Source organism: Perognathus longimembris, chromosome 23 (assembly GCF_023159225.1).
Source record: "Perognathus longimembris pacificus isolate PPM17 chromosome 23, ASM2315922v1, whole genome shotgun sequence".
Classification (NCBI taxonomy): domain Eukaryota; kingdom Metazoa; phylum Chordata; class Mammalia; order Rodentia; family Heteromyidae; genus Perognathus; species Perognathus longimembris.
In genome coordinates this window covers 1,384,081-1,399,463 of record NC_063183.1, presented here as the reverse complement: position 1 = coordinate 1,399,463, position 15,383 = coordinate 1,384,081, and the positions used below count along the sequence as shown (strand labels likewise).

Sequence of the window (15,383 nt, the reverse complement as noted above, 5' to 3'; positions counted from 1 at the left end):
AAACACAGAGTTCTGACCAGTTAGAAAAGAATACACACACACACACACACACACACACACACGGACACGGACACGACGAAAGAGATGTAGAATAGCTCTGTATTAGTCACTTGGGTTCCAGATGGCTTTCTAGTATCCATGCATACTTCAGGTGCCCTGGGTGAGGCTCTGGGAGGTCAGAGATTCTGAAGGGCGGTGGGGAATTGTTTGGGAGGAGTGGGGCAACTGCCTGGAGCCCCTCCTGGCTCACCTTGGCCTCCAGCTGCCTGTCCTCAGATCCCAACGGGATCTCACCACCTCAGTCGCCAACTTGCTCGGGCTCAGCCTCCTCCTCCTCCCCTCGATGGGGTGTCTCCAAACCTTTCCTTCTCTTTCCATGAGGTGGTGGAGAAAGAACAGCTCCAGCTCCGGCACCGGCGCTGACCAGATTCCTTAGTTCAAAGAAGAACCGCCGCTGGGCTTCGACCGTCTCTAATCTCCCTCACGCCAGTTTCTTAATCCACAGGATGCGGAGCTCCCGTAGCAGTCCCAGAAAGCGGGGGCACCCCCCATCTTTCCTTCGGCTTAGACCCCACGTCGCACACAGGCCCGCCGTCCAGAAGTTCCCAAGAACACCATCACTGGCGAGAGGTAAACCCACTCTTCTAAGCGGCGGTCCCGCCTAAACCCCCAAAACGCAGAAGAGCCGCAGGGAAGCGGCCGACGGCTGCCACTCCCTCCGCCGCGCCGCAATTTGAGCAGACCGGAAGCGCCCCGACAACTTCCGGGAGTGCCCCGGACGACTTCCGGAGGTTGGATTTCCAAGAACCTGTCAGGTCGCCGCCGCCTCGGCCCCGCAGCCGCGCCAGCCTTGAAAGGACCGGAAGTGTGCCCGGCCTCCTGGGAACTGGCGCGGCAGGATGGCAACTAAGCGGCTGGCGGGGTACGCTAGGGAAGCTCCAGGCAGGGTAGGGGAAGGGTCACTCTTGGCCAGGCCCGGAGGTGCGCGGTGGGGACGGGAAGCAGCCTCCAGCCCCAGACCGCCCTTCCGCCGCGGCTTCTCCCCGGCCGGGCCGCAAACCTGCGTCGGCCTGCTTTGGGCCTCGGATGTTCCCGCGCGCGGTGGGGTCGCTGGCCGAGGCCCTGGTCCAGCTGTTGGCGTCACCTCCGAGCGATCGTCAAATGCATGTTGCTTTGGGGAGTCTTTTATCATGGAACGCCTCGCGGCGGTTTTATGACTGTCTCATTTCTTTACTCAGATTTCTTAAGTTTCCCAGAAGATTTTTTTCTAAATGCTTTGTGTTGTTCTGATCTCAGAACTGTTTTATACATAGCAAGGGCGTGAAAAGTGCTAGGACAATCAACTTTTTAGTGCATCTTTACAATAGCTTAAGTTCCTTGGTATTGCTGTAAAGTAAGAAGGGCAGGCAAAATTAGCCTAAGAGCAAATTTGTACTTTAAGGCTCATGATAAGGAAAATGCCTACTAAAATTTAAAAAGTGATAGTCCAAGAACCCAGGTCCTTTCCTCCTAAAATCTAATTATATTTCCTTGAGTCATAGTACGCTAATGGGCTGGGAATGTGGCCTAGTGGTAGAGTGCTTGCCTCATAGTATGTTAATGAAGTTTTGCCAGTTGTCTAATGCTACTATTTGGTAGCTTTTTCAAACAGGAATGTGAATGAGGTCATTGACTTTTTTCGGTGGTTTTAAACTTGTAGGCAGCTTGGATTGATTAGGAGAAAGTCAATTGCACCAGCAAATGGGAATCTAGGAAGAAGCAAATCCAGTAAGTAGTGTACATTGTGTCTTTAATATTATAGCTGTGCTCTTTGAACACTAATAAATCATATGAAACCCTAATCTTTTGCAGAGCAGTTGTATGACTATCTAATTGTCATTGATTTTGAGTCTACATGCTGGAATGATGGGAAGCACCATAAGAGCCAGGAAATAAGTAAGTGTGGACTGCCAACAACCAAACCCCAGCTGTACACTAATCGTTTATAAGTTTGTAGATGTACAGCCAGCATTTTAAATGTTCGTTTAATATCAAACCTGTTGATTAAAACAAAAACAAAACCCAAATACCTAATGTTATTGTATAAAATAATTGTTTTAAGATTATATAATATAACCTTAATTGCATAGAAACAAAAAATTCTTTGCAGAAAAATGGAGTACATTCCAGAATCCATGTGCTCTTTGTATTTAAGTGTGGAAATATAGATATACACTTGCTTAAGTATTTTGATTTATTCTTTGGCATGGCTCATTTATAACTTGACCACATTGCTTTGATCATTCTGTTTTTAAAACTGTTTATAGTAATGCTATTATGATAGTAGTGCATTTAACTACTGATATGGTTACAGCATTGATTTATACATTATGTATATATGTAATTTTTAATTTTTTGTGTGCCCATCCTCAGGGTCTGGAGCGGTCCCTGAACTTTTATGTTTTTTTGCCGAAGGTTAACATTCTACCACTTGAGCCACAGCTCTATTTCTGGCTTTTTGCTGGTTAATTGAAGATAAAAGTCTCATGGACTTTCTTGTTCAGGCTGGCTTCAAACCACAATCTTCAGATCTCAGCCTCATAAGTAGCTAGGAATACATGAGGCACTGGGACCAAGCTACACATTGCATATTTAAGTGTTAATTGACTATTGTTATTTCATTTAGTTGAATTTCCAGCAGTCTTGCTAAACACATCAACTGGAGAGATTGAATCAGAATTTCATGCTTTTGTTCAGCCCCAAGAACATCCAATTCTTTCTGAATTTTGCATGGAACTGACAGGCATAAAGCAGGTATGCTAAAAAAATTTTAATTCATAATTCAAAAAGGAAAAATAAAGCTATATACCACTTGGAATTATATTTGTTCACTATTAGGAGGATATTGTTATGAACATGAGGACCAGTATAAGGGGTATAGCTCAGTATTTGGGTACTTCGGTAGTAAGCATAATGCTCTAGATTTGATCCCTAATACTACAAGAGAGGGAGGAATCAGATTTATTTTATTTTATGGGAATTAAATGACTCAAATTTGTTGGGGGTTTTTTCTGTCAGTAAAAATTTAACTATTTATTAGCTGTTAGGAAAATGGAGAACGGGCAAGGAATAGGCCGGACTCCATCAACAACGGGAGAGGACTGTTTATTGAGGAACTGGGAGGGGCACAGACCTTCCTGGGGATGAGGGGGTGAATTTGGAACCAGGCTTATATGGGGTCTGAGCAAGGAGGCAGAGATTACTGAAAGCAGGTCTATGAAGTTGGCTTTTCCTTGGGCCCACAATGGATGGTTTACTGCTGGGCTTTGGTGAATTACCCTGCCTGCATATCAAAGCAAGTTCACAAATACCTGAGGTTTTGCCTGGTGTCTTTGTTTGAGCCTGGGACTATAGGGTGGGGGTCAATCCTTCATTAGCAATTAGGCTGATAAAGGAAAATTATTTTCTTACTGTAATTCTAATTACAGCATGCTTGTATTTTTTTTAAACTAATCTTTTCACTATTCACTCTGCCCATTAGAACTTCTTTGTTATATAATTATAATACATGCTTAGTATCATGGAATTTAATTACTGAGTTCAGATTTTGCTGATCTCTAATCAGGCTCAAGTTGAAGACGGAGCCCCTCTAAAAATTTGTCTATCTCAATTCTGTAAATGGATCAATAAGATTCAACAACAGAAGAAAATTATGTTTGCAACTGGAGTTTCTGAACCTTCTGCTTCTGAAGTAAAATTATGTGCATTTGTTACTTGGTCAGGTAAAAATATGAGTCATACCTATAAATCACGAAAGGTGGCTGGGAATGTGGCCTAGTGGCAAAAGTGCTTGCCTCGTATACATTAAGTCCTGGGTTCAATTCCCCAGCACCACATAAATAGAAAACTGCCAGAAGTGGTGCTGTGGTTCAAGTGGCAGATTGCTAGCCTTGAGCAAAAAGAAGCCAGGAGTAGTGCTCAGGCCCCAAGTCCAAGGCCCAAGACTGGCAAAAAAACAAAGCAAATCACAAAAGGGTAGCATTACCACTGTGCAATTCATTTGTTTAATAATTGATTTATTCTATTAGCCTATTTTGGTGGTAAAAGGGGATTTCCATACATGCATGCAGTATGTTGATCAAATTCAACTCCTTATCATTCTCCTTTATTTTTCCTCCCCTTCTTCAAACTTCAACAACTTTTATTCTTCTACTTTCATAGAAGCATATAAAGTACTTTAACAGAATTTTCTCTTTTACTGTTTACCTTTCCTTGTTCATCCTTCTCCCACTTCATATTAGTATCCATCCTCACTATATAGTTCTTTATTTTTAATTTTAATACTTGTTTACCATAAAATTATCCTTGTTAGCCTCGGGCTAGGGAAAGAAATTCAAGTGCCTAGTAGATGTTAATCAAAATGAATACATTCCTGGTTTTAAAACTATGATTTGGGGATACTTGATTTTGGGGGGTTTTTGGGGGGGGGGGTGTTTTGTTTTTTTGCCAGTCCTGGGCCTTGGACTCAGAGCCTGAGCACTGTCCCTGGCTTCTTTTTGCTCAAGGCTAGCACTCTACCACTTGAGACACAGCGCCACTTGTGGCCGTTTTCTATATATGTGCTGGGGAATTGAACCCAGGGCTTCATGTATACGAGGCAAGTGCTCTTGCCACTAGGCCATATCCCCAGCCCCTGATTTGGGGATACTTGAAAGTTTAAGTCATTAGGAATTTTTCTAACAGGAAAAGGTGCAATCAGCTCTACAGGATACTGAGGCACAAGGATAGCTTGAGCTGAAAAATTTGAACCAAGCTTGGACAAAATAGCGAGATCCTGACTTCACTAAGAGAAATAGAAGAAAAAAGGAGGGGAGGGGGAAGAGAAGAGAGGAATTCTGAGATTTCAGGCATGGCCACCAAATCTTTTCCTTTTATTCTTTGAATACCTTCTATTATAGACATCAAGAATCATAAGTGAACCTTTTAAAGTAGGTCCTTTTTCTGGCTATGATAAAGCATTGACATTATTCATTGACAATAATGCTTTACCCTTGGTAATCTAGACTGATAGTCATATTTGAGTTTAAGTTTCAAGAAGAAGTTTAATTTTGTAGCACATTAATCTTTTTCTAGAATATAGAAAAAATGTAGGCTTTATAATTTATTAATTTAAATAGAATTTCACTGAAGGTTCAAGAAATACCTTCTTGGATTGAGAGTGTGGCTCAAGTGGTAGAACATCTGACTAGTTAGTAACAAGGCTTTTGAGTGCAAACTAGTACCACCAAGAAAGAAAGACTAAGGAAGGAAGGAAGGTTCTTAAAACTTAGTACCAATGTTACTTTTTAATAAACTACTGTTCTTTTTTATATCATCTTTCATAGTTTGTTAATGAAGAATGTTGACATCATTGACTTTGTTCTATTTTAATGTTTAATATAGACTGGGACTTGGGGGTTTGCCTGGAGTATGAGTGTAAAAGAAAACAGCTGTTAAAACCTTTGTTTTTAAACTATTGGATTGATCTCAGAGCAACTTACAAGGTAAGAGTGAAACATTGGGATATATTCACTTCCTTTTATTGAAAATGATTACATTTTATCCCATGTATGGGTTTCTTCAAATAAAGTAATTTTTGGAATGTTCATAAAAATATATATCTTTAAATTATTTAAAGATAACACATAAAATATAGGCCCGTTTCAAATACATAGAACTAAGAATCAGGAGAAATAATTGGTTAATACATATTCCTCTAAATAGTTATTCTACATTTAACTATGTCTTCTTCTATTTGATTAGCTTTTCTACAGGAGAAAACCAAAAGGGCTAAGTGGTGCTTTGCAAGAAGTGGGAATAGAATTCTCAGGACGAGAACATTCTGGTTTGTATAAATTGAAAGCTTTTTTTGTAATAAGTTTTTTTTTTAATTATGTAGTTGTAAAGAGGTTTTAATTCCATAAGCCAGACTTTGAGTACAAAAAGTACAAAATTTCATTTTATTATGAATGATTTTATTATATAACTCATTTGATTTTTGTGAAAATTTTTATATGAATCTTATTTTTCTATGTAATGCCATTAGTAAAGGGTATCTTTCAGCCAAAAGAAATCCTACTGCTGGGTGTTAGTGGCTCATGCCTGTAATCCCAGCTATTCAGAAGGCTGAGATCTGAGGATCACAGTTCGAAGGAAGCTGGCCAGGAAAGGAAAGCAGGAAAGCCTGTGAGCCTCTTCTTGCCAAAAAAAAAACCACCCTCTAATCTGTTCAGTTCAAATTGTTTCTGATTTTCAGATTATGTGCTTCATGCATGAACTATTTAAGATAAAGACTGCCATCTAGTGGCTTTCCAATTGCTTAAACAAGTGAAAACCAAATCAAATGGAAATTAAACAAGTACCCAAATCATTCAACTGACTACTGGGAAAAAAATAAAATTACGGCCATACAGAATTCAGGTTACATGTTTGGGTACTGTATAACATTTTCACACCCTTCTCTAAAGATTTTATCTTTAGAGATTTTATCTTTCATTGGGAATGCTGCCACTGCTTTCCACAAACCCATTTTTTACAATTGAAATTAGTTGGTACACTTAAAGCTAACAATATGCTTTAACTTCTATTTAAAAAGTGGTACTTTTTTTTTAGTCTTTTTTTTAATTTTCAAAGTGTTGTACAGAGGGTTTACAGTTTCATACGTTAGGCCTTGGGTACATTTCTTGTACTGTTTGTTACCTCCTCCCTCATTCCCCCCTCCCCCTTCCCCTCTCTCCCCATGAGTTTTTCAGTTGGTTTACACCAGTGGTTTTGCAAGTATTAGTGCTTTGGGAGCCGTTTGTCTTTTTATCCTTTGTCTCTCGATTTTGATATTCCCTTTCATTTCCCTAGTTCTAATACCAGTATATACAGTATCCAATGTATTCAGATGAGATACAGTGATAGTGCGGGTACAACCACAGGAAGGGATACAAGAGGATCATCAACAAAAGAAGCTACGGTTTCACATGGCATATTAAAAGTAATTACAACAGTGATATAACACTCGTTTCCATAACATGGAGTTCAATTCACTTAGCATCATTTTATACATTCATAGGGGCATAGCTATTAGGCTCTTGTGATCCTCTGCTATGACTAACCTAAACCTTTGGTAATTATTCCCTATGAGTGAAACCATAGAATCCATGTTTCTTTGGGTCTGGTTCACTTCACTTAGTATAATTTTTTCCAAGTTCTTCCATTTCCTTACAAATGGGGCAATGTCATTCTTTCTGATAGAGGCATAAAATTCCATTGTGTATATGTACCACATTTTCCTGATCCATTCGTCTACTGAGGGGCAACTGAGTCAGTTCCATATTTTAGCTATGACAAATTGTGCTGCAATGAACATTGTTGTGCTAGTATACTGTATAACAGATTTTCACACCCTTCTCTAAAGATCTTATCTTTAGAGATTTTATCTTGCATTGGGAATGCTGACACTGCTTTCCACAAACCAATTTGTTATGATTGAAATTAGTTGGTGAACTTAAAGCTAGCAAGCAATATGCTTCAACTTCTATTTAAAGAGTAGTACTTTTCTTTCCTTTTTTTTTTTTTTTTTTTTTTTTTTTTTGCCAGTCCTGGGGCTTGGACTCCGGGCCTGAGCACTTTTTGCTCAAGGCTAGCACTCATCGCTCTTAAGCCACAGCACCACTTCCAGCTTTTTCTGTTTATGTGGTGCTGAGGAATCTAACCCAGGACTTCATGCATGCTAGGCAAGCACTTTACCACTATGCCACATTCCCAGCCCCTTTTCTTTGCTTTTTTGGGGTCTTTTTGTTTTTTACACTTACCACTACTAAATTCAGTGTTTGATACCAATTTCCTTAGGGTTAGATGATTCTCGGAATACTGCTCTTCTTGCTTGGAAAATGATCAGGGATGGCTGTCTAATGAAAATTACAAGGACCATCCATAAGGTTAGTGGTATCTTGCCTCTTTATTCTCTCATCTCAAACTCTATAGTAGTCATAAGTTCATTGAAATGTAGATTTCATGTGTACAGTCATTTATAAACCAATGACATTTTTCTTTTTGTCGTATAATGTCTACTGAAGAAATTATAAATGCACAGTTTCTAAAGCTGTTGGATTTGTCTGTGGATCATAGGTTCCTACTAAGAAGAATTCCAGCATTTCAGCCACAAATGTCAATATAAATCAAGTTAAAGAAACGTCTACTCACAACATTAGCACCCACAGTCCTAGTATATTTGAACAGGATCCTAAAAATACAACAAATGCTCATGAAAAGGTTCAAATGAGCTCAGTTTTTGTGAATTCCCCTATAAAGGCACAGAAGGATCAATTACAAGTAAACAGTGATATAAAAGCAGGTCTTCAAAATGTCAAAAAAAGTTGTTTATCTCTTTATAATACTAAACCCTCTACTTCCCTGGGACAATTACCATCTCCTGCCTTGAATTCACCTCTTTACAAGCAGAAGCAAAGAAAAAGTGACCATTTTGCATCTAATGCCAAATCTAACTCTTCGACATTGGGTTCTAAATTGGTACTTGTTGCCACTACCATTCCCTCTGTTAATCATGTTTCTGGTATGGAAATGAGTTCTGCTCTTGAGTGTTCGCCTATGTTGGTTGATTGGGAAGATGCAGTTTTATTGCCAGCATCTCAGCCTGAGCAAAATAAAGATTGTTTGCCTCCTATTGATGACACAAACTTAGACATTTTATCTAATTATGGAGAAAGATCAGTGGATTTAAATGAATCAGAAATGTTAAATAATAAAAACTTCAGAGACATGGAAGAAACTCCTGAAAAAATTGAGACTAATAAGTCTGTTGTATACAAGAGCCCTCACACTACCATTTATAATGTGAAAGAATCCAAACATCTAGATTCAGATGTTTCTGCCTTCAAACTACCTGAACACAAATCGTGTGCCTTTAATAATGTTAACACCAGTGTATCGCATCCTTTGGTTTTGAGAAAACATGCCCTTTTAGGTAATACTAAAAGGAACTCATCTAGTTCCCCAGCTTTCCCACCAGCAAAAAAACAGATTTTCACCGTTCATGAAGAAAAGTCTATGTCATCTGATTGCTCCCCCATAAGAAGTTCTTCCCAGAAGACTTTCCCCTCTGTATTAACATCCACAGTTAATGTACAAGAGCAGTGGAAGAGTACAAAAATGACACCTCCCTTATGCAAGTGTGGCCGAAGATCTAAGAGGCTTACTGTTTCTAATAATGGACCAAACCATGGAAAAGTCTTTTATTGTTGCCCTATTGGGAAATACCAAGAAAACAGAAAGTGTTGTGATTATTTTAAATGGGAACAAGCACTTCAAAAGGAAAGAGCCAATAGCATTGTTCAATCTCATTCCACGGGGAGACTCACTTTTAGTTCTCCAGAAACAAGACATACTCGTAACAGAAATTTAAGTGTTTCTACTAAAAATTCTTTGAGACTCAGACCTTCAATGAGAAATTGATTTAAAAATTTTTTTTCCTTACATCTGGAGTATATTCTCACTTTCATATAATTTCTGTGTGACTTTTGGCACAGGAAAGATAAAATGTATAGGGTTATAAGTTATAGAGACTGCACATTTGAGCTCTATACACACGTACAAACTAAAAAGAGAAAATAACTCAGAACTTTGCCCTTCGCCAAATTATTTACCAGTTTTCTTTTGTTTGTATATGTGTGAATCCTAATTGTTCCTTAAATTCCAAAACATGAGTATTCTAATAATACCTTGAAATTTTATCTTTTATACATTGTTTGATGAATTTATTATGCTTGTTTTGAAGAACCACAAATAAAATATTTATGTAAACTGTATTTATTAGGTTAAATATAAACAATAATAGTACATATCTTTTCTAGTTAACTTTGCAACAAATCTTAGAGTGAAAATTTGGTGACTAAAAACCCTTTTTTCAGGATTATTCTTTGAGAATTATAATCTTATGGGATTGTATATTTTTCTAAAAACTTGCATTAAGTTTTATTTCAAGGCTTAAAGGTAGATCTGATTTGTTTATCAACATACTTAAACAATTTAATTAAGGTCTAAAAACAAATGGATCAGAGATTTGACATGGAAACTTATCAGATTTTACAGTTCTAGACTGGCTGCTCATTGGAAGGTAGAGATTGGAAAGATTGCCTGGGCAAAAAGTTCTCTCAAGACCTCAATCTTAGCCAATAGCTTGGGACATGTGGGCGGGATGTGCTACCATCAGGCATATTGTGGTTCCAAGTCCCCATCTCAACAGAAAAAGCTAGCTATGGTGGATGTGCCTGCCATCCCAATGAGAGTGGGAAGGACAAATAGGAATATTATGGATAGAAATGGAGACCCTGTCTTAAATAGCCAGAGCAGAAAGGATAGAAAAGATGACTCAAGTGAGAGAGTGCCTGTCCACTCAGTAATCATTAAGTCTTAGTTCAAGCCCTAATACACCAACCCCCCACTGCCAAAAAAAAAAACAAAAAACTCCTCTGTGATTTATGAATTCTTTTTTTTGTCACCAAACTACAAGGACATTGACACTAATACAAAAGGATTTACTGGGTACTGATTTACAAATTCAGCTTCTGGTGTCAAAATAGTTTAAAAATTAACAGTTTAAAAGCATACTAACAACATTTCTATGGCCTTCTGGTAATTTTGTGGTTTCTACAGGTGTTATAGAATCTATGATTACTGATGGAATGAATTCACATTGTGTTCCATTCTTTGTTCCTCAGTTCACGTCTTTTTATTTTCCCACTGATAGTCTTTGGCAGCTCCTCAATAAATTCTACCTGTTGTTATCAAGGGGAGATGAAAATTAAGTCTAGAAATTGCAACTTTGATAAGGTTGATAATATAGTAAGTAGTGTAAGACACCCATTGTGAGAGGTATTGTTGAGATTTTTCTTTATATTTAGTAATTATTGTAATTCCAGTGAGCAAATGACCAAAGAAATTGAAGGACTTCACTTTAACCTAAGAAATTTTGATTTCACATCCACCTAGTATATTTAAGTAATATTTGAGGAGAATGTTAATTAAAAATTTAAAAAATAGCTGAAAAATTTCCAAAACACTAAATAAATATTAATCATTAGGATGCCTACCTTTCTGGGATATTTGTAAGGTGCTGTGGTCTTTTTTACATGCTCCTGAATCTCCACTTTTAGTTGTTCTTGATCTTGTAACTTGTAATCAGGATGCAGAACTATAAAAGCCTTTACTACCTAAAATAAATATTTGAAATATCAAACATGAGTTGTGGGTTTTTTAATGTGTTAGTGAATCTTCCTTGTTTTTTCTACCTGAAAACCTACGTGCCTAATTAGGCTAACCAAGGAATTTAGTAGAGTTGAAGCCCAGCCCTGTGATTTTTAGTCAGAAAATGGGTTTCCATACCTCCTTGTGTATATCCAATACAAGAGCTTATGAGACCCTTGCTGTCATTATGATCATACTTGAACCCACTCATCATTTTGAAATCTGTTTTTGTCTTTTTGATGGTACTGTGGTTTGTACTAAGTCTTGCACTCTCTTGGTTTGCTTGTTGGTAGCTGGCACTCTACTACTTGAGCCACCCATCTATACCAGTTTTTTGCTGATTATTTTGGAGATGAGTCTCTGACTATTCTACCCAGGGTGGCCTTGAACTGAGGACCTCTGGATCTCTTGAGTAGCTAGGATTATACATGCCTGGGTCACCAGTATCCAGATGAATCTGGTGTGTGTGACGAGGGAAGCAGGAGGTTACATGTGGGTGCAAACACATGCCAGTACTGGTGCTTGAACTCTAGACCTTTTTTTTGGGGGGGGGGGGCGGGGGGCACCATCCCTGAGCTTTTGCTTAAGGTTAGCACTCTACCACTTGAGTCATAGCGTCACTTCTGCTGTTTTCTGTTTATGTGGTGCTGAAGAATTTAACCCAGGGCTTCATGTGTGCTGGGCAAGCATTCTACCACTAAGCCATATCCCCAGCCTTTTTATTGTTAGTACAAAGGTGATGTGCTGGGGAGGGGGGGATTACAGTTACATTAGTTAGATAAAGAGTATATTTCTTTTTGGACAATGTCACTCCTTCCCTCACTTTCAATTTTTCCCTCACAAGTTGTGTAGCTCATTTTCAACATAGTATCTAGTGAGTACCACAGCTGTATTTGTTCATCCTTTGTCCCTCCATTTCTGTGCCCCACATTACCCTTCCAAAGACAGATAACCAAACAAGACAAAAAGAAAATAAAACAAAAACTGCAAGAAAGAAAACAACCTCTTCTTTCCATTTCCTGGATTTCATTTTGAATTTTTTCCCCCAGACCTGGGGCTCGAACTTTGGGCTTAGGCACTGTCCCTAAGCTACTTTTTGCTCAATGCTCATGCTCTACCACTTGAGCCACAGCACCACTTCCAGCTTTTTCTGTGAGTAATTAGATAAGAGTCCAGGGCTGCCGTGGCTGGCTTTGAACTGTGATCCTCAGATCTTAGCCTCCTGAATAGCTTGGATTACAGGAGTGAGCCATCAGTGCCTTCTCCTAAGAGTATCCCCTCCTAAGAGTGTGTTCCTCTCCTAAGAGTATCCTTTGGTTTTGCTGTGTGTGAATGCCTAGAGTTCTGTATACTTTATCATTTCCAGATATATTTTAGATCTAGCTTCTGCTTATAAGAGGGCCTTAAGTTCTTACTTTGCTTTTTCACTTATGACTGGCATGCCTCTACTTTCGGGTTTTTTTGCTGTTTAATTGGATTTTTCTACCCAGTCTGGCTTTGAACTGAGATCTTCCTCAGATCTCAGCCTCCTGCGTGAGTAGTTAGGACCATGTACCTGAATCACTAGTGCCAGGCTCTGAAATCTGCTTTCTGATCTGTTTCTTCTAGGACCCTATTCACAGCATTGTCTTCATGAACAGTAGTCACTCTGGATTTGTCATCTCTTCATTGAAGGTAATCAGCTCACTAAGTACATGAATTCTCTCCCTTCACCCCCCACAAGTGCTTCTGGGGTTTGAGTTAGGGCTGTAATGCTTGCTAGGCTTTACTTCTTGAACCATGTCCCCAGCCATTTTTTGTTTTAGTTATTTTTCAGATAGACTCTAGTCTCATATGTTTGCCAAAATCCTCCTTCCTATAGCCCCAAGCATAGCTGGATTACAGGCATGAATTTTCTGGGCTGACCTTGAACCTCAGACCTCACAATCTTCTGAATAGCTAGGTTTATAGGCATGAACCACCATACAGGAGGCTGTTAATTTTCCTTTAGCTACTTTGCTGTTCCTCTGACTTAATTACTTGATCCTTAGGACCAAGAGTAGAAAATGGTGGTGGCCTTTGCTCTCTTAACTATGAGAAGACAGGGTAAAGACTTCTTCACTTTATACTCATAAATCTTTTTGCTCAAAGTATCGTCCTAGAAACCTAGCCTAGGAACTTTCTTGGGCGTGGCCACGTGGCTACTGTATATGTTCTTGATACATTGTATATTGTATATATGTCTACCTGACCTAGAGAAGGGATAGAAAAACAGGGCATAAGATATCACAAGAAATGTACACACTGCCCTACTATGTAACTGTACCCTTTTTGCACAACACCCTGTCAAAAAATTTGCGTTCAATTAATAAATAAATTTAAAAAAAAGAAACCTTGCCTAGAATTTTTTCACGTTTTATTTTTAACATAATTTTATTGTTGTAGCATATAGAAGGGTTACCATATGAGTCAAGTAATGAGTACATTTCTTTTGGGGGGCAAGGTCACCCCTTCTCTTTCTCTGAGTTTCCTTCCCCCATCCCTGACCACAGTTGCATAGTTCATTTTCCACATAATATAGAACGAATTTGTTCACCCTTCTTCCATCCCTTTCTGACCCCATTTGTCCCCAGAGAAATACAAAAAAAGAAAAAACAATACCACTACCAGCAGCAGCAGCAGCAAAAACACAAAAACAAAAACCATGGGTATCCATTTCTGTTGCCTAGAGTTTTTTTGAACCTTTAATGGAAAAGGCAGAAATGTAGACCCATGCTTCAGCTATATGCTTCTTCAAGAATATATTTAAGCAAGTAGCACTCTGGCTCAAGTGGTAGAGCACTAGCCTTAAGCTGAGGAGCTCAGAGAAAGTGCCAAGACCCAGAGTTCAAGCCCCACAACCAACCAAAAAAAAAAAAAAAAGAATGTATTTAAGTTCTATCCATTATGTTCTTTCCTGTAGTTTTCCCTGGGAGGGGATTTAATCTTTAGGTGGGAAACTAGAATTAAATTTCCTGAAGGGGAATTTAATCTCTAGGTGGGAAATTAAAATTTAGTACTACCAAGTTAGTGGTCCAGGGTTTGCTATGTACTCTGAAGGAACAGTGCAAGAAGAGTCCTCAGAAACATTTTTATGATTAAATGTAGGTGACTGGAATCTTAGAAAATTCATAGATCAAGTGTGCAGCTCCAATTCTCTCACAACATAATCCAAAAGTAAAAATTTGATTACAAAGTATTTAAATAACTCAGAAGTAGCCATTTTGTGAGAAAGACATGATTCTAAATTTTTCACGCACAACTGTTCAGAGGTGGGAACAAAACTTCACCAGTGAGCAGTTGTATAACTTATTTTGAGCAAGTAGTCATTTTTGTCTTTGTTTTTTTTTTAAAAAAAAAAAAAACAACCTTTGAACATTCCTTATTAACATACGTCATGGGCAATTGTGCAACCACATGTGTTTATGTATCAAGTTATTATCCAATTCATTATGGACGTTTTATAAAAATGGAAGTCTAATGCTCTGTGGTTTTCTGAACATTTTAAATTAATTTCAAAACTATCCTGTTGGACACAGTGGCTCATACCTGTAATGCCAGTTACTTGGGAGTTGGAGATGAGGAATATTGTGATATGAAAACATGGTGGTTCATGCCTGACATTCCAGCTATTCAGGAGACTATAAGTAGGAAAATTTCATTCTGAGGCCAGCCTCAGGCAAAAACACAAGACCTTACCTGAAAAAATAACTTCAGAAGGGAGCGAAAAAGGGCTAGGGTCAAAACTCAAGCACAAGAGTGACTGCTTAGCAAGAGCAATGTTCTAAATTCAAATAGCAATGAGAAGTTTTATTACTGCCAAATGTATTTTGTTGTTTTGCCAGTCCTGCAGCTTGAACTCAGGGCCTAAGCACTGTCCTGACTTCTTTTTGCTCAAGGCTAGCACTACCACTTGAGCCACAGTGCCCCCTTCTGGCTTTTTCTATATGTGATGCTGAGGAATCGAACCCAGGGCTTCATGTATATGAGGCAAGCACTTTACCACTAGGCCATATTCCCAGCCCACTGCCAAATGATTTTTAGAAGTTTGTTCCCCGCCTCCCTCCAAAAAAATATCCTGTGATCAGATGCCA

At 38.7% G+C, this 15,383-nt stretch overlaps 2 protein-coding genes across 5 annotated transcripts in view; one reads left to right on the top strand and one right to left on the bottom strand.

Moving 5' to 3' along the window:
• Window positions 1–825: 825 nt before the first annotated feature.
• On the top strand, window positions 826–9,916 carry Eri2 (ERI1 exoribonuclease family member 2). 3 transcript variants are annotated; one of them, XM_048331893.1, is made up of 9 exons: window positions 826–922; window positions 1,700–1,767; window positions 1,852–1,935; window positions 2,666–2,793; window positions 3,605–3,761; window positions 5,422–5,522; window positions 5,782–5,863; window positions 7,858–7,946; window positions 8,137–9,916. In XM_048331893.1, exons 1-9 carry the CDS (start codon window positions 900–902, stop codon window positions 9,478–9,480), a joined length of 2,076 nt encoding a protein of 691 aa, XP_048187850.1. In that variant the 5' UTR covers window positions 826–899; the 3' UTR covers window positions 9,481–9,916. The 3 variants fall into 3 exon arrangements, with proteins under 3 accessions (XP_048187850.1, XP_048187852.1, XP_048187851.1); XM_048331894.1 differs by having other exon boundaries at window positions 908–922; window positions 1,857–1,935; XM_048331895.1 differs by lacking the exon at window positions 1,700–1,767 and having other exon boundaries at window positions 904–922; window positions 1,857–1,935.
• A 696-nt stretch (window positions 9,917–10,612) lies between these two features.
• Acsm3 (acyl-CoA synthetase medium chain family member 3) overlaps window positions 10,613–15,383 on the bottom strand; it is a 39,965-nt gene continuing 35,194 nt past the window's right edge. For both annotated transcript variants that reach the window (XM_048331896.1, XM_048331897.1), the window contains exons 13-14: window positions 11,118–11,237; window positions 10,613–10,802 (exon numbers count right to left, since the gene is read on the bottom strand). In XM_048331896.1, the coding sequence (XP_048187853.1) occupies window positions 10,716–10,802; window positions 11,118–11,237 (207 nt within the window). In that variant the 3' untranslated portion in view covers window positions 10,613–10,715. The remainder of the gene's footprint in view (window positions 10,803–11,117; window positions 11,238–15,383) is intronic.

What these genes read in the sequence shown, in the direction of transcription:
- Eri2 (XM_048331893.1), top strand. Translation starts at nt 900, where the DNA reads ATGGCAACTAAGCGGCTGGCGGG. An exon ending in TCTAGGAAGAAGCAAATCCA is followed by an intron (nt 1,768 to 1,851) that starts GTAAGTAGTGTA and finishes AATCTTTTGCAG; the next exon opens with AGCAGTTGTATGACTATCTA. An exon ending in TTACAAGGACCATCCATAAG is followed by an intron (nt 7,947 to 8,136) that starts GTTAGTGGTATC and finishes TGTGGATCATAG; the next exon opens with GTTCCTACTAAGAAGAATTC.